Source organism: Rhinoraja longicauda, chromosome 5 (assembly GCF_053455715.1).
Source record: "Rhinoraja longicauda isolate Sanriku21f chromosome 5, sRhiLon1.1, whole genome shotgun sequence".
In the NCBI taxonomy this organism is placed as follows: domain Eukaryota; kingdom Metazoa; phylum Chordata; class Chondrichthyes; order Rajiformes; family Arhynchobatidae; genus Rhinoraja; species Rhinoraja longicauda.
The window spans coordinates 78,556,350-78,578,656 of NC_135957.1; the positions used below are offsets into that span (position 1 = coordinate 78,556,350).

General features: G+C 43.6%; 1 protein-coding gene across 1 annotated transcript in view; it reads right to left on the reverse strand.

Moving 5' to 3' along the window:
- Positions 1-20,497, reverse strand: part of cyb5r4 (cytochrome b5 reductase 4) — a 62,488-nt gene extending 41,991 nt beyond the window's left edge. The window contains exons 1-6 of the mRNA XM_078399845.1: positions 20,228-20,497; positions 17,056-17,209; positions 10,594-10,694; positions 7,865-7,949; positions 3,967-4,017; positions 2,104-2,154 (exon numbers count right to left, since the gene is read on the reverse strand). Of these exons, the coding sequence (XP_078255971.1) occupies positions 2,104-2,154; positions 3,967-4,017; positions 7,865-7,949; positions 10,594-10,694; positions 17,056-17,209; positions 20,228-20,335 (550 nt within the window). The 5' untranslated portion in view covers positions 20,336-20,497. The remainder of the gene's footprint in view (positions 1-2,103; positions 2,155-3,966; positions 4,018-7,864; positions 7,950-10,593; positions 10,695-17,055; positions 17,210-20,227) is intronic.
- Positions 20,498-22,307: the final 1,810 nt, after the last annotated feature.

Sequence of the window (22,307 nt, forward strand, 5' to 3'; positions counted from 1 at the left end):
GGTCGAGACCCTTCTTCAGACTGATGTCAGGGGGTGGGACAAAGGAAGGATATAGATGGAGACAGGAAGATAGAGTGAGAACTGGGAAGGGGGAGGGGAAGAGAGGGACAGAGGAACTATCTAAAGTTGGAGAAGTCAACGTTCATACCACTGGACTGCAAGCTGCCCAGGCGAAATATGAGGTATTTCTATGAGGTATATTAACTGTCAGTTCCACTATACCCCGGTTCTTGCAGACTCGCCATTAACACCTTCATTGATGTTACCTTTGTATCTTGTGCATTCGGGAACCGAGAAGTCACAATCTAGTATCAGTTGTTAACATTAAGTATTTTCCCTTTGCACTCTGTTGCATATAGAACCAAGAAGTCTACAACTTTTGTATAGTGCAAGAGTAAAGTATAGATCCAGTAATTAACACATCAATCTACCTCACCCTTGTACTGTGTGTGACACTCTCTCCTTGTGCAAGGAAAATAAACTCACTGCTGATGGTTAATCAAGTCGCCCACGAGTCTTATATTGAAGAGTTTGACTTCGACATCTGCCAAAGATGTGGAAAGATTTCAATTTACATTAGGCAGAGTAGACAGGTTCCCCAGGCTAGCCAGAGTCAAATAACTAATCGGGGATCTGCTCCAGTACTCCGAGCGCACGGCCAACTGGTCTTTGGATATTGGCGCCAATAATGGCGGCGTATGCATGTGTATTTTTTGCGAAATAATTTCACTGTGCAGTTGCATGGGACAAATAAAGCACTATTGAACTTTTGAAAAACAAGCGATCTGGGGATCAATTTGTGCTTGGCTGGCACCACAGATACTGACTTATAGAGCAATCTTATTTTTGAACTGGTTCAATATCATTAGATCACTTTGGAGGTGTACAGATGTTAAGGGGCGCTTGCTGCTCAGCTTGTCTGAATAATTAAATTCCAGCACACACAAATACTAGAGGAACTCAAAAGGGTCAGGCAGCAGGGAATAGACAGGTGTGTTCCCAAAACATCATCTGTCCATTTACTCCACAGATGCCGCCTGACCTGCTGAGTTCCTCCAAAACTTTGTGTCTCTCTTAATAAATAAGTTAGTTGGTTAATCTAACTTAGTCAACCTAATCAAACTTAATTAACTTAATATAACTAAAAAGGGAATGCGGGGAGAAAAGATAAGGTATGAAGGTAAGCTAGCCAAGAATATAAAGGAGGATAGTAAAAGCTTCTTTAGGTATATGAAGAGGAAAAATATAGTCAAGGCAAATGTGGGTCCCTTGAAGACAGAAGCAGGTGAATTTATTATGGAGAACAAGGAAATGGCAGACGAGTTGAACAGGTACTTTGGATCTGTCTTCACTAAGGAAGACACAAACAATCTCTCAGATGTACTAGTGGCCAGAGGTCCTAGGGTGACGGAGGAACTGAAGGAAATTCACATTAGGCAGGAAAAGGTGTTGGGTAGACTGATGGGACTGAAGGCCGATAAATCCCCAGGGCCTGATGGTCTGCATCCCAGGGTAATTAAGGAGGTGGCTCTAGAAATCGTGGATGCATTGGTGATCATTTTCCAATGTTCTATAGATTCAGGATCAGTTCCTGTGGGTTGTAGGGCAGCTAATGTTATCCCACTTTTTAAGAAAGGAGGGAGAGAGAAAACGGGAAATTATAGACCAGTTAGCCTGACATCGGTGGTGGGGAAGATGCTGGAGTCAATTATAAAAGACGAAATTGCTGAGCATTTGGATAGCAGTAACAGGATCGTTCCGAGTCAGCATGGATTTACGAAGGGGCAATCACGCTTGACTAATCTTCTGGAATTTTTTGAGGACGTATCTAGAGTATTTTTTACACAGAGGGTGATGGGTGCCTGGAACGCGCTCCCTGGAGCAGTAATGCAGCAACTCTACAGCTGCGCACTGTGCTGCCTCGAGTGGCATTCGCCCCAAGTCTGCCTCCACCACCACTCCAGGCAGCGCGTTCCAGGCACCCAACACCCTCTGTGTAAAAAATACTCGATGGGGATTGATCACACAGAAATAGCCAGTGATAACAATATGTTCCTGTGGGTTAATTGTTTCTGCTTCTCGTTTTGGTTTTTGACTACACACCATTTGGTAACGTCATCTTTGGCACCGTTAAACCTGGTTGAGCCACGGGAACTAGAAGGAAGAAAGATGAAATAAATTAAGCCATGGAACACCAAAGCAAAATACAAAGACACATCATTACACCAATTTATTCGAAAACATGCAAGTTGCTTCATAGAAAGTTCATTCTATGCAATCACAGTATGGTCACTAGAACTTAAGCCTTACATCACACTTAAAATTTCCCCCTCTAACCTTAAAGTTATGCTCTCTGGTCTTTAACATTTCCAACCTGGGGAAAAGGTTCTGACTGTCTACTCTAATTATGCCTCTCATAATTTAAAAAAACTTCCATTTGGCCTCTCCTCAATCTTTGGCATTCCAGAGAAAACAATAGACAATAGATGCAGGAGGAGGCCATTCAGCCCTTCGAGCCAGCACCGCCATTCAATATGATCATGGCTGATCATTCTCAATCAGTACCCCGTTCCTGCCTTCTCCCCATACCCCCTGACTCTGCTATCCTTAAGAGCTCTATCTAGCTCTCCCTTGAATGCATTCAGAGAATTGGCCCCCACTGCCTTCTGAGGCAGAGAATTCCACAGATTCACAACTCTCTGACTGAAAATGTTTTTCCTCATCTCCGTTCTAAATGGCCTACCCCTTATTCTTAAACTGTTGCCCCTTGTTCTGGACTCCCCCAACAGTGTGAACATGTTTCCTGCCTCTAACGTGTCCAACTCCTTAATAATCTTATACGTTTCGATAAGATCCCCTCTCATCATTCTAAATTCCAGTGTATACAAGCCTAGTCGCTCCAGTCTTTCAACATACGACAGTCCCGCCATTCCGGGAATTAACCTAGTAAACTTCAATAGCAAGAATATCCTTCCTCAAATTTGGAGACCAAAACTGCACACAGTACTCAAGGTGCGGTCTCACTAGGGCCCTGTACAACTGCAGAAGGACCTCTTTGCTCCTCTTGTTATGAAGGCCAACATTCCATAAACAATCTGAGTTTATCCAACGTCTCCTTGTAGCAAATACCCACGGATCCATCAGGATATTGGTAAATCTAATCTCTAAAGTCTCCCCATCCTTCCTGTAATGCGGAATTGCACAGAATGCTCCAAATGCGCCCGAACCAAACTCTTGTAGAGCTGCATCATGAGTCCATGCCACCTAATCTGCTGTTTAATCAGTCGGATTCTGTTTGTATATATCTGGAATGCAGAAGTCTTTAATGAGACTGAAAAGGTGCCAAACGTATATAGCACTAAACCACAGTAACTGCCATTTCAGTATGACTACACCAATGTCAAAAGATGTAGTTAGCGGGTTAGATGGCAGCATAGGTCCCTCACAATTACTGGGAAACTTTGTCATTGATCACACAGAAATAGCCAGTGATAGCAATATGCTCCTTTGGGTTATCACAAAATGCTGGAGTAACTCAGCGGGTCAGGCAGCATCTCTGGAGAGAAGGAATGGGTGACGTTTCGGGTCGAGCCCTTCTTCAGACTGATGTCAGGGACAAAGAAAGGATATATTTGGAGACAGGAAGACAGTGGGAGAACTGGGAAGGGGGAGGGAAAGAGAGGGATAGAGGAGCTATCTAAAGTTAGAGGTCAATGTTCTCCCACTGTCTTCCTGTCTCCAACTATATCCTTTCTATGTCCCGCCCCCCCGACATCAGTCTGAAGAAGGGTCTCGACCCGAAACGTCACACATTCATTTTCTCCCGAGATGCTGCTTGACACGCTGAGTTACTCCAGCATTTTGTGATATCTTCGATTAGTACCAGCATCTGTAGTTATTTTCCTACACAACCTGTTCCTTTGGGTTAATTGTTTCTTCTTCGTGTTGTGGTTTTTGACTACATACCATTTGGTAACATCACCTTTGGCACCGTTAAACCTGGTCGAGTCACAGAAGCTAGAAGGAAGAAAGATGAAATAAATGAAGTCGCGGACAACACCAAAGCAAAATAAAAAGACACATCATTACACCAATTTATTTGAAAACATGCAAGTTGCTTCATAGAAAGTTCATTCTATGCAATCACAGTATGGTTACTAGAACTTTAGCCTTGCATCACACTTAAAATTTCCCCCTCTAACCTTAAAGTTATGCTACCTGGTCTTTAACATTTCCAACCTGGGGAAAAGGTTTTGGCTGATTATACCTCTCATAATTTTATATATTACCATTACGTCTCTCCTCAAACTTCGTAATTTTAGAGAAAACAATCCGAATTTATCCAATCTCTCCTTGTAGCTAATATCCACTAATCCATCAGCCTACTGGTAAACTGTATCTCAAAAAGCTTCCCATCCTTCGTGTAATGGGGGCATGTAGAACTGCACAGAATGCTCCAAATGCATCCTAACCAACCTCTAGTAGAACTGTATCACGTGCCCTTGTCACCTAATTTGCGGTTAAATCTGTCGCATTCTGTTTGTGTACATCTGGCAATGCACGAGTCTTCAATGAGACTTCAGAGATGCCAAATGTATACAGCACAAGACCAAAGTGGCTGCCATTTCAACATGACTACACCAATGTCAAAAGATGCGTTTAGATTGGCCTGAGGTACAAGTTATTGCTGGAACGAAACTCTTAAAAATAATCTTATCATTATTTTTTATTATCAAAGATAATAATCCTCCGCAAGAGTTTCAGAGCAGTTGTGGCATTTGCCTTGAGGACTCAACAGAATTGTCTTCCAAGGCACTCTTGCCATCACAGAATAGCATGTCAAGCAAATGGCATTGTAAATTCACACATGTTTAAACGTGACACAAAGGATTAATTTTGCACAGCTATAAATGGAGGGGGAAACAAATAAAAAAGTGTAGTGGCTCAGGCAGTCTCTCTGGAGTATATTGACAGGTAATGTTTTGGGTCGGGACCCTTCTTCAGATTAATTATAATGGGGGGAGGGGGAGGGAGGGGAAAAGAGGGAGCTGGAGAAGAGGTAGGGGCAGGGTAAAGCCTGGCGAGGGGGAATCTTACTGGCAGGTGGATAGACAATTAATGGAGGATGCTGTTTTTGAAGTGAAATGAGGCTGTATTCTTACACTAATTCCACTCGTAGAGAAGAGGTACACAACAAAAAACAATTTGGAAAGTGAACATATGGCAGATGGACTCTATACCCTCTCACTGATGGAAAACCACCCCATTCATTAAAAACTTACTCAAGAAGAGATAATAAAGTGTCTTTAATGGACCACCGTTGACCCAGACTCGCTACCACAGCCACGTCTGTTTTCTCGGGACTTGCCTGCGCCTCCATCTTTTACCTGGTGGTTTCCTCATATTTTGCTTGGGCAGTTTACACCCCAGCGGTATGAACATTGACTTCTCCCACATCAAGTAGTCCCTGCTTCCCCTCTCCATCCCCTCCCCCTTCCCAGTTCTCCCACCATTCTTCCCGTCTCTGACCACATCCTATCTTTGTCCCGCCCCCTCAGTTCGAAAAAGGGTCTCGACCCGAAACGTCACCCATTCCTTCTCTCCCGTGATGCTGCCTGACCCGCTGAGTTATTCCAGCATTTTGTGCCCACCTTCGATTTAAACCAGGATCTGCAGTTTTTTTTCCCCTACAATAGAAAAAACCTATTCAACAATGTTGTACGGCAAGGTGGCGCAGCGGTAGAATTACAGCGCCAGAGACCCTGGTTCGATCCTGACTACGGGTGCTGCCTGCACAGAGTTTGCGCATTCTCCCTGTGACCACGTGGGTTTTCTCCGGGTGCTCCGGTCTCCTCCCACACTCCAAAGACATATAGGTTTGTAGGTTGATTGGCTTTGGTAAAATTGTAAATTGTCCCTAGTGTGTAGGATAGTGTTAGTGTGCGGGAATCACCGGTCGGCGCGGACTCGGTGGGCCGAAGGACCAGTTTCCGCGCTGTATCTCTAAACTAAACTACATGTCCCCTCTTTCATTGATCAAGACAGTTGATGGCACAATAGTTTAAACGTGAAGATAATTAAATCCTCCTAATTGCCTGACAGTAAATGTTTTATTAATTCAGCATCACAGCAGTTAATGGAAACAACCATTTGCAGCTACACGAGAATTTTAATGTAATTGGCATTCAAAATTACAGTAGAAAGAAGGCACAAATGTTCGGGAAGGAGAGAAATAATTGTCAAATGATGGAGGCGAAAAGATATTAGTTTGAGAATGCTTAGAGGCCTGAAAATCCTCACTGCAAATCTAATGAGAAAAATCTAACATACTCAATTAGCACAACGTGTTTATATTTTTTAGGCAAAAAATACACACACACTCTGTCCAATAATAAACTGCTGTGCTGAATACTAATACAAAGTCAAATACAAAGTCAACACATAAAACTTTTAATTAATCACTTCAAAGCTTGCACAGAACATCTAATCTACAGAAGATGCAACCTCTCATTACAATAATGGAGCATTTTCATTAAAGGCATCATGGCTTTTCATTATGTTTGCCGCATTTATGTAAATATTAAGATTTACAAGGATGTTGTCAGGACTCAAAGGCCTGAGCTATAGGGAGAGGTTGAGCCGGCTAGGACGTTATTCCTTGGAGTGCATGATGACGAGGGGTTATCTTATAGAGGTGAATAAGATCTTGAGGATAATCGATAGGGAAAGTGCAGTCTTTTACCCTGAGTAAGGGAATCAAGAACCAGAAGACAAAGGTTTAAGGTGAGAGGAGAAAGATTTACTCGGAACCTGAGGGGCAAGTTTTTAACACAAATGGTGGTGAGTATATGGAACGAGTTGCCAGAGGAGGTAGTTCAGTCACGGAACTATTATTTAAAAGGCATTTGCACAGGTATATCGGGAGGAAAGGTTTAGAAGGATACACACAAAGGGTGGTGGGTGTATCTAACAAGTTGCCAGAGGAGGTAGTTGAGGCTGGGACTATCCCATCGTTTAAGAAACAGTTAGACAGGTACATGGATGGGACAGGTTTGGAGGGATATGGACCAAGCGCAGGCAAGTGGGACTAGTGTAGCTGGGACATTGTTGGCCGGAGTGGGCAAGCTGGGCCGAAGGGCCTGTTTCCACACTGTATCACTCTATGATTCCAAGGATATGGGCCAAACGCAGGCAGGTGGGACTAGTGTAGATGGGGCATCTAGGTTGGCATGGGCAGGTTGGACTGAAGGACTTGTTTCCATGCTGTGTGACTATGACTGCAGTGATCTACCATTTCTTGCATAATGTTCACCAAAATCTGCTGCCACAAAACATTTCTGCTTTACGAGGCAAAGGCTGCTTTTTATATCACTGGCCAGCCTGAACTGAAATGACCTATTTGCTGAATGAACCCACGGGTTAGTTCTAAAACCAGCATGAGTCACTGCAAGCGAGATTGCAGTAAAATATTAAGTGTAGCCCATTTAAGGTCAAAAAGGCAGGTATTTATCACACATGTAATCTCCACATCCTTTCTCCAAATCTAATCAATTTAAGCGCCTATGTATCAAAAGATCAGCACTCCAACTGCATAATGTCACGAGAAACAGTTGGACGGGTACATGGATAGGACAGGTTTGGAGGGATATGGGCCAAACGCAAGCAGGTGGGATTAGTATAGCTGGGGCATGTTGGTCGGTATGGGAAAGTTGGGCCGAAGGGCCTGTTTCCACGCTGTATCACTCCATGACTACCAAAATCAGTATTCATTTTGATAATTGTTTTTTTACTTTGATGCCAGGGTTTTACCTTAAAAGTGGTTCAATTTCTGATGCATAATAAAAACTAGGAAAATGAACTCTACCTTGAGCAACCGTAAAAGGCTTTGACGTCATTCTTCCTACAAGGCATTCCTTCAATATAGAATCGTAATTGACCCAGCTGTGAATCTGAAATTTGAAGAGAGTCATAAGTGATAGGAGCACAATTAGGCCATTCAGCCCATCAAGTCTACTCCACCATTCAATCATGCCTGATCTATCTTTCCCTCTCAATCCCATTCTCCTGCCTTCTCCCCATAACCGTTAACCCCATAACAATTCGTACACACGTACGAATCAATGTTTACATCACATCAATGATTAAGAAGCCAACATGTTTTTCTACAATCATATTTCAGCAAAACACAAGAGTTGGAAATACAGATTCCAAAAAGGGCAGCCCAGCCATTTATTCAAACTGGAAGACACAGCTCACAACAAAATGAACGGAAAGTAAAACGTAAAAATACGTGGAAAAAGTCACTCATTACAAAGAAGCAAACAATGGTGTTCATTAAAAAATATGAATCATTTAATAAAAAGTAAATATGGGAATTGGAAAGATTGCAAAACATTCACAAAAGGTGATACTACAACTGAGAAAAAATATTTATCACAGTTAAGTGATAGAGGGAGGAAGGAAGAACAGTTAAAAACACTTTTATTTCAAAAATATGGAAGGCTAAAGGATCTAATAAGTTTGTTTCTAGCCAAACAAGGCTTAGAATAATATATTCCATTTTACATTTTGCAAAAAATAACCATCAGCAAACCTGCACAATAATGCGAGAACCATATTCTACACTACACATCTTCCCTTTCACTCTTGCTATTGTACTTGAGTTTGGGTAGAATGTACTTATAATGAATGAATACATTTTATCAGCCAAATATGTATACACACAAGGAAATTGTCTTGGTGCTTTGCTCGCAAGGATAACAACACGATATACTGTAGACAATTAAAAATAAAACATAATTTAAACATATGAAAAATAAAATAAAATGGCAGAGTAAAAGGAAGCTACAGACATTTGGCCATGGAGTAGAACTACTACTTGTGAATAAAAAAGCTGTTTTTAAGTCTGGCTGGGGCAGCTTTGACAGTCCGGAGTCGCCTTCAAGAGAGAAGTGCTTCAAAGAGTTTGTGGCCAGCGTGAGAGGGGTCAGAGATGATCTGAACCCACTCGCTTCATGGCCCTTGCAGTGTACAGTTCATCGATGGGGGGGGATGGTCAGCCATGATCACATTGAATGGTGGTGCTGGTTCGAAGGGCCGAATGGCCTCCTCCTGCACCTATTGTCTATATGTACTGGCAGTGGAACAAATACATTCTTACTTGCTGCAGCTCAGGTATAAATAGCGTAGACATTCAGAACTTTTTTCTCAGGGTGGGAATGTCCAACACTAATGGGCATAGCTATAAGACGAGAGGGGGAAACTTATTTGGAAATGTGCAGGCCAGGTTATTTTTTTACACAAAGAGCGGTCGAGGCAGATGGTGAATTTACTTGTCTCTATGAGAGGCTGGGGTAGGAGAAAGCCAGAAGTGAGGATGGCCTACACAAAATCTGGCAAGTGATAGGTGGACACAGGCGAGGAGGGCTTTGTCAGGCGAGGACGGTTGAACTAAGACCAGAGATGAAAAGCCAATAGATGTGAGATAAGGATAGAAGAGGTGTGAATCGTGAAGCCAGAGGAAGGAATACAGGTCATAGTGCGGGAACAGGCCCTTTGGCCCAACTTGCTCACACTGTCCAATATGTTCCATCTACATGAGTCCCACCTGCCTGTATTTGGCCCATATCCTTCAAAACATGTACCTTTCCAGATGCTTCTGAAATGTTGCGATACCACTGGCCTCAACGACCTCCTTTGGCAGCTCATTCTATACACCAACCACCTTCTGCGTGGAAAAGTTTTCCCTCAGGTTCCTAATAAATCTTTCCCCCTTCACCTTAAACCTATGTCCTCTGGTTCTCGATTTCCCCACTCTATGCAAGAGACTCTGTGTACCTACCCAATCTATTCCTCTCATGATATTGTACACCTCTATAAGATCGCCCCTCATCCTGCTGCGCTTTAAGGAATAGTCTTAACCTGCATAACCTCTCCCCGTAGCTCAGGCCCTCCAGTCCTGGCAACATCCTCATAAGTCTTCTCTGCACCCTTTTGAGCTTGACAACATCTTTCCTATAACATGGTGCATAGAACAGAACATAATACTCCAAATGCGGCCTCACCAATGTCTTAAGAATAAGGGGTAGGCTATTTAGGACTGAGATGAGGAAAAACTTTTTCAGCCAGAGAGTTGTGAATCTGTGGAATTCTCTGCCACAGAAGGCAGTGGAGGCCAATTCACTGGATGTTTTCAAGAGAGTGTTAGATTTAGCTCTTAAGGCTAACGGAATCAAGAAATATGGGGAGAAAGCAGGAACGGGGTACTCATTTTAGATGGTCTGCCATGATCATATTGAATGGCGGTGCTGGCTCAAAGGGCCGAATGCACCTATCTTCTATGTTTATATAACTGCAACATGACCTCCCAACTTCTGTACTCAACACTCTGACCGATGAAGGCCAATGTTCCAAAGGTGGAAGGGGATAATGGTCAGCGTGGGCAAGTTGGGCCAATGAGTCTGTTTCCATGCAGTAAGACACTATGGCTCTAAGACCTGATTTCAATGATTGCCAGAGACATATCCACAGTTCCAGTTTAGTCATACCATTCGAGATTTTACTATCCATTTATTTTCTAAATGATAAATTTACCTGATCAAATAATTCTGTTGCATCACCTCCAACGCCCCTCATAAGCTCTTCCTCACCACCAGGGTGATACTCCAAATAAGGGGTCACGTTATAAACCATCCCTACAAAGGTAAATATTGTCAATTGATAAAAGCTTTGTGCGCATTGCACACATTACTCTACTCGGCAAAGCAAACTTTGTTAGCACATTGGAATGGACTGATTTAGGCTACAACAGGCCAAATAATTACTGGTCGTTGCATAATCTATATACTAAAACTCTCGTTTGTATCTTGTTTGTGACTGAACTTCAGCCAAAACGGTACACGATAGCGCGACAATTTTAGGCCCACCTTACTCACCATTGTGACTTTAGTGATAATGCAAGTAATTTTATTGAAATCGGTCTTATATATTTAAAATTATTCACATTTTAAAGTTAAAAAGGAGGGGAGGAGGGAGGAAAGGAGGAGTGGGGTAGAAGGGAGAGGGGAGGGGGGGTTGAGGAGAGAGAGGAGGACAGGGTGCTGCACCAATGCAGGAGAGGTTTGGGCCCAACGGGTCCACTTGGTCTAGTTACATAATAGAATTCTCCAATTTTAGGTAACTTCGACAAACACCTCCATCCCCCACCTCTTCACTCCCCTTCCTCCACCAAAGGTTCGTTAACCAGTTGGGGCCACACTATCTTTAGCCAACTATCAGCTTATCAGGGAACCTCCTTGCCTGAGGTTATCTGCTGCCGGTCCCGATTTGTCCTGGTTTTCCCCGCTCGCTTCCAGTTTACCCCCCTTGAGTACAATCAGTCTGAAGAAGGGTCCCAACCTGAAATGTCACCTATCCATGTTCTCCAGAGATGCTGCCTGACCCGCTGAGTTACTCCAGCACAGCATCTGCAGTTCCTTTTTATCACTATTACAGGTCAGTGGAGGTAGGAAATTTTTTGGAATCAATTCCATAGAACATTATAAATCATTATTTGGAAAGGCACAGTTTATGCATTTACAGCTAGAATGCATTGTAAAGAAGGAATTTGTAACAGTGGCAGATCCAATAGAGGCTTTAAGAAGCTTTTAGATTGTCACATGGATATGCAGGGAATTAAGGGACATGGATCGCATGCAGCAGAGATTAGTGTAACGGCATCATGTTTGGCATGGACATGGAGAGATAAAGGGCCTGTTCCTGTACAATACTGTTCTATATTCTATATTGAAAGGATTAATCCATTTTAGGCTAGCACGGACATGTCAAGCTGAGTGTCTTTCTTTCGTGGTGTATGATATGATTAGATGATTGGCATTGGGTTTATTATTGTCATGTGCACAGAGATACACTGAAATACTTTGTTTTGTTTGCTATCCAGTCAAATCATACTATATACAAGTACAATCAAGCTATTCACACAAATGCTGATAATGATAAAAATATTATTTTCTAGTAGCAAAGCATCAGATTATTATCTCAATGGTGTCAGACAGATTATTATCTCAATGGTGTCAGATTAGGCTAAGGGGAAGTGCAGCGTGACCTGGGTGTCCTTGTACATCAGTCACTGAAAGTAAGCATGCAGGTACAACAGGCAGTGAAGAAAGCTAATGGCATGATGGCTTTCATAACTAGACATCTGGAGTCTTGTGTGCAGCTTTGTTCAACAGTTCAACAGTTCAACAGAGCTTTATTTGTCATTCGGTACCAAGGTACCGAACGAAACTACATAGCAGTCACACACAAAAAAGAACACAAGACACATGACCCCAACACAAACGTCCATCACAGTGACTCCAAACACCCCTTCACTGTGATGGAGGCAACAAAACTTCCACTATTTTCCCCACGCCCACGGACAGACAGCTCGTCCCCGATTTGGTGTCCTAATTTGAGGAAGGACGACCTTGCTATTGAGCCAATGCAGCGTAGGTTCACGAGGTTAATCCCTGGGATGGAGGAACTATCATATGAGGAAAGATTGGAAAGACTAGGCTTGTATTCACTGGAGTTTAGAAGGATGAGAGGGGATCTTATAGAGACGTATAAAATCATAAAAAGGACTAGACAAGCTAGATGCAGGAAAAATGTTCCCAATGTTGGGGTGGAGGGAGGGGGGGGGGGGTCCAGAACCAGGGGACACTGTCTAAGAACAAAGGGGAGGCCACTTAAAACTGAGGTGAGAATAAACTTTGTCACCAGAGAGTTGTGAATTTGTGGAATTCTCTGCCACAGAGGGCAGTGGAGGCCAATTCACTGAATGAATTTGAAAGAAAGTAGGATAGAGCACTAGGGTGCTAGTACAATCAAGGGATATGGGGAGAAGGCAGGCACAGGTTACTGATTGTGGATGATCAGCCATGAACACAATGAATGGCGGTGCTGGCTTAAAGGGCCAAATGGCCTCCTCCTGCACCTATTTTCTATGTTTCTATGTAAATCGTTCTCATGCATTTGGGTGGCACAGCTGCCGTCTCACAGTGCAAGAGACCCGGGTTCGAACCTGGCCTCGGGTACTGTCTGTGTGGAGTTTGCATGTTCTCCCTGTGACCATGTTGGTTTCCTCCAGGTGCTCCAGTTTCTTCCCACATCCCAAAGACATGCAGCCTCGTAGATAAATTGGCCTTTGTAAATTCCCCCCTAGTGTGTAGAGAGTGAACGTGAAAATGGAATAACACGGAACTAGTGTGACCGGCCGGGTGATCGATGATTGCCGTGGGCTCAGTGTGCCAAAGGGCCTCTTACCTTGCTGTATCTCTAAACTAAACTTTCTGTTTAAAAAGAGCACTCCAATATTGCAGAACATCTTACTTCAGGAAAGAGAATTATCCAACCGTAATAAAACTGATTGGTCTCAAATTTACCGTTCCATTTGAACGCATCCTCACATAATTAGATTACTGTTTGGTGATCAATTAAAATTAGTGGCGGAAACACAAAATTTCTGGTCTTAACTAGCTATTTCTCTTTCTGCAGGACAGTTAATCAAAAGGGAAGCTTAAAAGGAAGTAAATCAAAAGGGAACAATATATAAAATGCCAGGTGATGAATCTGTGGAATTGATTGCCTCAGATGGCTGTGGAGGAAAAGACGGTGGGTATTTTTAAAGTGGAGATTGACAGATTCTTGATTAGTAAGGATGTCAGGGATTATGGACTGGAGCGACTAGGCTTGTATACACTGGAATTTAGAAGGATGAGAGGAGATCTTATTGAAACGTATAACATTACAAGACGTACAGGTATGTAGGTTAATTGACTGGGTAAATGTAAAAAATTGTCCCTAGTGTGTGTAGGATAGTGTTAATGTGCGGGGATCGCTGGGCGGTGCGGACTTGGTGGGCCGAAAAGGCCTTTTTCCGCGCTGTATCTGAAATATGAAATAATATGAAAATATTAAGGGGTTGGACACGTTAGAGGCAGGAAACATGTTCCCAATGTTGGGGGAGTCCAGAACAAGGGGCCACAGATTAAGAAAAAAGGGTAGGCCATTTAGAACTGAGATGAGGAAAAACTTTTTCAGTCAGAGAGTTGTGAATCTGTGGAATTCTCTGCCTCAGAAGGCAGTGGAGGCCAATTCTCTGAATGCGTTCAAGAGAGAGCTAGATAGAGCTCTTAAGGATAGCGGAGTCAGGGGGTATGGGGAGAAGGCAGGAACGGGGTACTGATTGTGAATGATCAGCCATGATCACATTGAATGGCGGTGCTGGCTCGAAGGGCCGAATGGCCTCCTCCTGCACCTATTGTCTATGGGGAGAAGGCAGGAGAATGGGGTTAAGAGGGAAAGATAGATCAGCCATGATTGAACGACGGAGTAGACCTGATGGGCTGAATGGCCTAATTCTGCTCCTATGACTTACGAACTTAAGGTATTTTTTATGGTTGTTTGATAGAGCGATGGGAAGGTGATCTAGATCTGTATTTAAAAATCAGTGCGTCATCACTGACACTCACTCAGGGAAGTGCTGACAGTTCCACTTGGAACTGCCACCGTCTCTCTGCAAAATCCAGGCCGACATTTCACTGCATTTGTACCTGTTTAGCATCTTCAATATAATATGAGGAAGATGGTATAAATTGTATCAAGATATAAACAGGCTGATGAAATTGACAGGTGCATGCCAGATTATTTTTTTGTCAAAGACCTTTGGGGTAATGCGTTTTGGCAGGGAGAATTAAAGGCAATATAAAGGATACTGCTGTAAAGGGGATGCAGAAGTAGGAAGCATTTCATCCATCACTGCAAGTTGAGAAAGTGATTAATAAGGCAAACGTAATTTTGGGCTTCACTAACTGAGGCATTGAGTATAAAAGCAGGGAAATCATTCCGAACATTCATAAAACACCAGTCATCACATTACGGGAAGGATGTGAGAAAGTTAGGATAGCATTCAAAAACGTTTGGAATGCAAAAACAAGGAACTGCAGATTTTGGTCTACAAAACAAACAGGGCACAAAGTGCTGGAGGAACTCAACGGGTCAGGCAACATCTCTGGAGAACATGGATATGTGGCATTTTGTCACCTATCCATGTTCTCCAGAGATGCTGCCTGATCCTCTGAGTGACTCCAGCACTTTCTGTCCTCTTTTTTCTTCTATCATAAAGTGCCTTACAAGCTTAGAAACAAACAGAATCCGACACTCGTCAGGAATAAAGTTTGAATTTATTTTATTGTGACGTGTACCAAGGTAAAGTGAAAGTCTTTTGTTGTATGCTGTTTGCATGTACTTTCATGAATATTTGTCTTCAACATTTGAGCCAACAGCAAAGGGACAGAAAGGAGGTGTGGAAATTAAGCATGTTTCAGGTATGTGTTGTTTGAAAATGGTCAACAATTTGGTTAACGAAATTGATCAACAGATTGGTCACCAACTAAGACTGCACACCGCAAGACTCAACTGTTATAGAAGCTAGTGGCAAAACATGGCAAACAATACATTGAGATTTTCATATTCAAATATAAAATCACCTAGTGGAACAGACTAATGCGTTGTTTGGACTACACTCAGTCTGAAGGGTCTCGACCCGAAGCGTCGCCCATTCCTTCTCTCCTGAGATGCTGCCTGACCTGCTGAGTTACTCCAGCATTTTGTGAATAAATACCTTCGATTTGTACCAGCATCTGCAGTTATTTTCTTACACTTTTATACAAGCTTTCTCTTCTAACAATGGTATGCAAGAAGCTGATCTGACAGCAGATAAATACTGCCACCCGTAGGAATTCATTTGATGAACACCGCAGATCCCACTTTATTTCAATATTTTGTTGGTGGCAGGCAGAAGAACAGATTGATATAAGAGTGATTTACTATCTTATACTCGCAAATGGACTTTATTCTTTAAAAACGACCAGTGCGCCGACAACAAAAGAAGAACTTGAACCAAAGACAATGCAAATTCATAATGACTAATAGCTTTTGACTGATGTAAACAACCCCTGAAATGAGGAAGCTTTATCAGCCTAAACTGTCTGTGGTTCTGCTGGGCTGTCATAAACGCCCAAGTGATTCTCTAGCTGAAAAGCAAAGCAACTGCAGAAATCTGAATGGAATCTAAATGGAATTTATTAGACAATTGCTAATAACAATTGGTTAGTTTAATTATGAGTTATGACCAAAGTTTTATCACTCATAATCTGGTTTCATCATTACTTGAAACTAGTTCTACTTTAAAATTGACAATGTTCTTTCAAGACTGTTTAAAAAATATATTTAAATAAATTAACAATGAACAATGCTCTTAAAATATTTAGTAAGTCGCACGCCACCTTTTTTTAATCTCCATTTAACAGGCAATCTTTTTCATGGCAGGCTGGCAGTGGATGGAACTGGTTAGTTCTTTATTGCAGGAGGAAGCTTCCTGGTGGGATTGAGGCATTTTCTTTAAGCTGCTATTTTAGTTTAGTTTAGAGATACAGCGCGGAAACAGGCCCTTCGGCCCACCGAGTCCACACCAGCCAGCAATGCCCGCACATTAACACTATCCTACACACACTCGGGACAATTTACACATACACCGAGCCAATTAACCTACATACCTGTACGTCTTTGGAGTGCGGGAGGAAACCGAAGATCTCGGAGAAAACCTACGCAGGTCACGGGGAGAACGTACAAACTCCGCACAGACAGCACCCGTAGTCAGGATTGAACCAAGATCTCCGGCGCTGCATTCGCTGTAAGGCAGCAACTCTACCGCTGCACTGCCGCCCCTTATTCCTCACAAATCCCACAAAACCAGTGGCAGGTGTATAGAACGAGCTGCCAGAGGAGGTAGTTGAGGCAGGTAATATGGCAACGTGCAGGAAACATTTATTTAGACAGGTACATGGATAAGACAGGTTTAGAGGGATATGGGACAAATGCAGGCAGGTGAGACTAGTGTAGATGGGACACGTTGGCTGGTGTGGGCAAGTTGGGCCGAAGGCCCTGTTTCCACGCTGTATGAGTCTATGACTCTATAAAACCCAGCATATAATACAAAATCTTCTGTCCTACCTCTGATGCATATCCAGCAATCTGTCTTCTCCTTATGTTTTGCTAGCTCTTCCGGTGTTACATGAACTAACTTTCCCCTCAGCCCAGTCATGTCCTTCCCACTCTTGATCAGACGGATCCAGTCCATCAGACTCCGACCTGGCTTCCGATGTATCTTTAGGGGATGAAAACAATGCTTTAGTACCAGTACCTTGGTAAATGCATTTGGGTTTTACAAAAAAAAATTAAAATACTTTACAAATGGAACTTAGCATATACCCCAAGATTTACGTGCACTAAAATTGATCCTTTTGGTGCTGAAAATGAATGAATGAATGAATGAATACGTTTATTAGCCAAGTATGCATATACAAGGAATGTGCCTTGGTGCTCCGCTCACAAATGACAACACAAACATACAGTTAACAATTAAGAATAAAGCATAACCACATCAAAACAATAAGGATACAACATTACGGTCTAAACATAAACCAGAGCAAAAAAGAGACTACGGCCAAAAAAGAAACTACAGACAAAATAATGCTTTAGTACCAGCATCTTTGTAGTTGCATGTAGCTTTACATGAAAAATTATTAAAATACTTAATACTTATCATACACTCTAAGATTTAAATACACTGACATTTATTGGGATATAATTTCAATGCAGTTATCTCTAAACTCTCAAGAAAATTAGCCATAGTCATACTGGTAACAAGTTTCAAATCATTTGCTGAATATACATAAAATTTTGGACCTGTTAATTTTGAGACTACAATGCTCATAGTTTGCTCCTGTATTTCAACGACTATTATTTATGTGGATACACGAGACATTAACTCCACCTTTTCTGAGTCATCGATGCCAGCTCTGATTTGTTCTGTACCTTTTCATACCTCTAACTTCCCTCACCCCTGACTCTCAGACTAAAGAAGGGTCTTCACCCGAAACATCACCTATTCCTTTTCTCCAGAGATGCTGCCTGACCCGCTGAGTTACTCCGGCATTTTGTGTCTATCTTTTGTGCAAACCAGTGTCTACAGTTCCTTCCTACACATTAGCTTATGATTGCATTTCACATCAGTGCTATGTCAATGGTCAATACTTACCTGTATTTGTTATCATGACTAAGAGCCATGATCACCTGCAGCCTCAGATACAGCCTCACACATGTGCCTCTGCTGTTCGGAAGTCAAGGCCACAGTCACACTCAATCTTCTAACCTCCAGACCATTCCAAGTTGGAGTTTTCTCTGCCACAGCTTAGTTTGTTATTAAGTTTGCATTAAAATGATGACCCAAACGCTCAACCCAATGAGGCTTCATTCACTATTCCCTCAGCCCACAAGAGCAGGCAAAAAAGGATACGGGATACAACGGTAGCTTGGCTGGCAAGTATACAAACTTCTCTTGTAAACTTGGGCGGCATAGTGATGCAGCAGTCGAGTTGCTGCCTAACAACAACAAGGACCTGGGTTCGATCCTGACCACGGGTGCTGTCCATATGGAGTTTATACATGGATAACGTGACAACGTGGATTTCCAAAGATGTACTGGTTTGCAGGTTTATTGGCTTCTGTAAATTGTACCCAGTGTGTAGGATAGAACAAGTATATGTGCTCAGCATGGTCTCAGTGGGCTGAAGGGTCTGTTTCCATGCCGTACCCCCAAAACTAAAACTTCTACAGATGTGCCACAGAAAGTACACCATCGTGCTGCATCACAGCTTGCTTTAATAGCTGCTCCACACAAAACCAGAGAGAATTGCAGAGTTGTGGATGTAGCCTTTTCCATCACACGGACCAGACTTCCACTATTAACTCCATCTACACTTCACGCTGCGTTGGATAACAATCCTACATAATCAAAGCCTTGACTCATTCTAGTCATTCCTTCAATGGTTCAACAGACCTTTATTTGTCACATATGTAACTGCACAGTGAAATTCTTTTTGCATATATTACACTATTCAGGTCGAGTCTTCAATCTGATGAAGTACCATGCATGAATGAGTGCAATGCACACATAGTAAGTTAGTCAGCAAGTGATAAGACACAAAATGCTTGAGTAACTGATTGAGAATGATCAGCCATGATCACATTGAATGGCGGTGCTGGCTCGAAGGGCTGAATGGCAGTGCTGGCTCGAAGGGCCGAATGGCTTCCTCCTGCACCTATTGTCTATAACTCAGCGGGACAGGCAGCATCTTTGGAGAGAAGGAATGGGTGCCGCTTCTGGTCGAGACCCTTCTTCAGAGTGATACACACAAAATGGGTCACCCATTCAGACCCAAAACGTCACCCACTCCTTCTCTCCAGAGATGCTGCTTGTCTAGTTCTACTAGTTGGTCAGCAAGGGTGACACAAAATACTGGAGTAACTCAGTGGGACCACGGCAGCATCTCTGGAGAGAAGGAATGGGTGACTGAAGAAGGGAATCGACCCGCGTTGTCGCCCAGAGATGCCGCCGCTTGTCCCGCGGAGTTACTCCAGCATTTTGTGTCACCCTTGCTGACAAACTTACTGTGTGTGTGTGTGTGCTTGCATAACACTGACTGCACAGAAAGGAATTTGTGGAATTCTCTACCTCAGAAGGCAGTGGAGGCCAAATCACTGGATGAATTTAAGAGAGAGTTAGAGAGAGCTCTGGGGGCTAGTGGAATCAAGGGATATGGGAAGAAGTTGGGCACAGGTTACTGATTATGGATGATCAGCCATGATCACAATGAATGGTGGTGCTGGCTCGAAGGGCCGAATGGCCTCCTCCTGCACCTATTTTCTATGTTCTCAATAACCAAAAGTCTGTAGTCTCTTTTTGCACTGGTTTATTTCACTCACACGTTTAAACTGCAATGTTGTATTCTTAATGTTTTATGCTTTATTCTTAATTGTTCACTGTATGTCCGTGTTGTTACTTGCGAGCGGAGCACCAAGCAGGCACATTCCTTGTATGTGTACATACTTGGCAGATAAACTTATTTCATTCATTCACAACACACAGTCATAGCACAGTTGCAGTCAGCAGTAAGTTGCAGTCAGCAAGGCAAGGGAGGCAGGTTTGCAAACAAGCTGCAGCCCCCGAGCAGGAGTGGGTGGGTGGGCGTCGCGTGCGGCCGGCCGGCCGGCCGGGCGGTGATTGACAGGCGGTGATTGACAGGCGGTTTTTCCCGGGATCAATCCCGGGGACGTCGCTCACCTTCTTCCTCCTCGTCCCCTCCGTCCCCGACGACGTCGTAGCCGCCGCCCGCTGCTGCGACCCCACAGCGGGGAACTGAGGCACAGGTTGGGTCCATTTCGGGTCCATCCTCCCAGACTCCGGCTCGTCTTATGAAGCGGCGCCTTCCGTCAGTGAAAAGGAGAAGAATCAGGAGGTGAAGATGAAGGCGAAGTCCTCCTCCTTCTCCTCAGGCCCCGACCCCGACCGATGTCACTCCAGCACCGCGGAACCGGCGCTCCCAGCTCTGCTAGGCCCCAGAGGGGGGGGCACTGGGCATGCGCGGGGAGCGCAGAGCACCACGGGAGTTGTAGTCCATTTGGTAACGGCGTGGTGACGTCATCGCGCTCGGCAGTCAAAATCCTGCAGATGTTAACAATCCGAAGCTAATAAGAGTGGCTAGGGAGCACCAGAACATTATCAGTGGGCAGAGGGGCCGATTATACAGTTCAGGTCAATTAGTCAAGAGGGTGGCGAATCTGTTGAATTATTTGCCCCAGTACGGTGTGGAGGCCAAGTCACTGGGTATTTTTAAGGCAGAGATGGATAGATTCTTGATCAGTACTGGTGTCAAGCGTTACAAGACAATATATCTTTATTAGTCAATAGGTGCAGGAGTAGGCCATTCAGCCCTTCGAGCCAGCACCACCATTCAATGTGATCATGGCTGATCATTCTCAATCAGTACCTCGTTCCTGCCTTCTCCCTATACCCCCTGACTCTGCTACCCTTAAGAGCTCTATCTAGCTCTCTCTTGAATGCATTCAGAGACTTGGCCTCTACTGCCTTCTGAGGCAGTGAATTCCACGGATTTACAACTCTGACTGAAAAAGGTTTTCCTCATCTCCGTTCCAAATGGCCTATCCCTTATTCTTAATCTGTGGTCCCTGGTTCTGGACTCCCCCAACATTAGGAACATGTTTCCTGCCTCTAACGTGTCCAACCCCTTAATAATCTTATATGTTTCGATAAGATCCCCTCTCATCCTTCTAAGTTCCAATGTATTGTCATTGTCATTGTACAGGGGAACAACGAGATTGGGAATGCGCCTTCCATACGATGCAATAAATGAATGAGCTAATCAGTATAAATTTAGACAACCTAGTGAAACAAAATTAGAAACAGTTTTAAAACAGAATAAAGTTCAAGTAGGTCTGTGCCGGTTTGCTGTGCGATGTGACCATCCGGCTCAGCAGGACCGGTTCATAGCAGCTATGGCCCTGGGGATGAAGCTGTTCCTGAGTCTGGAGGTGCGGGCGTAGAAGGCCTTGTAGCGTCTGCCCGACGGTAGAATTTCGAACAGACTGTTGCAGGGGTGTGAGGAGTCTTTGTGAATGCTGGTGGCTTTTCTGAGGCATCGTGTGTTGCAGATGCCCGTTAAGGCTGGCAACTGGTAGCTGTAGCTAAGGGGTGAAGGCACGAGAATGGTGTTAAGAGGGATAGATCAGCCATGATTGAATGGCGGGGTACATTTGATGGGCCGAATGGCCTAATTCTACTTCTATACGGTGAAAAGCTTTTGTTGCATGGTATTCAGTCAGTGGAAAGACAATACACAATTACAATTGAGTCATTTGCAGTGTATAGATGCATGATAAGGTTTAATGTAAGGACAAGTCTCACCCCGGTCACTCCCTCTTCTCCTTCTCCCACCAAGCAAGAGGTACAGAAGTGTGAAAACGCACACCTCCAGATTCAGGGACAGTTTCTTCCCAACTGTTATCAGGCAACCTTCCTACCAACAACTAGAAAGCAGCTCTGAACTTCTATCTACCTCATTGGAGACCCATGGACGGGCTCTGGGCTGGAACTCCAGATGCTGCTTTACACCGTAGATAGATGCAAAGTGCTGGAGTAACTCAGCGGGACAGGCAGAGAGAAAAGGAACTGGTGACGTTTCGGGTTGAGACCCTTCATCAGACTGAGAGTCAGGGAGGGGGATACTAGAGATATGGGAAGGTACCCATCCCTATCACATGTTTAGGTGATGCTTCGGGTCTTCAGACTGTGAGAGTCAGGGGAAAGGGAAACGAGAGATATAGACGGTGATATAGAGATTTAT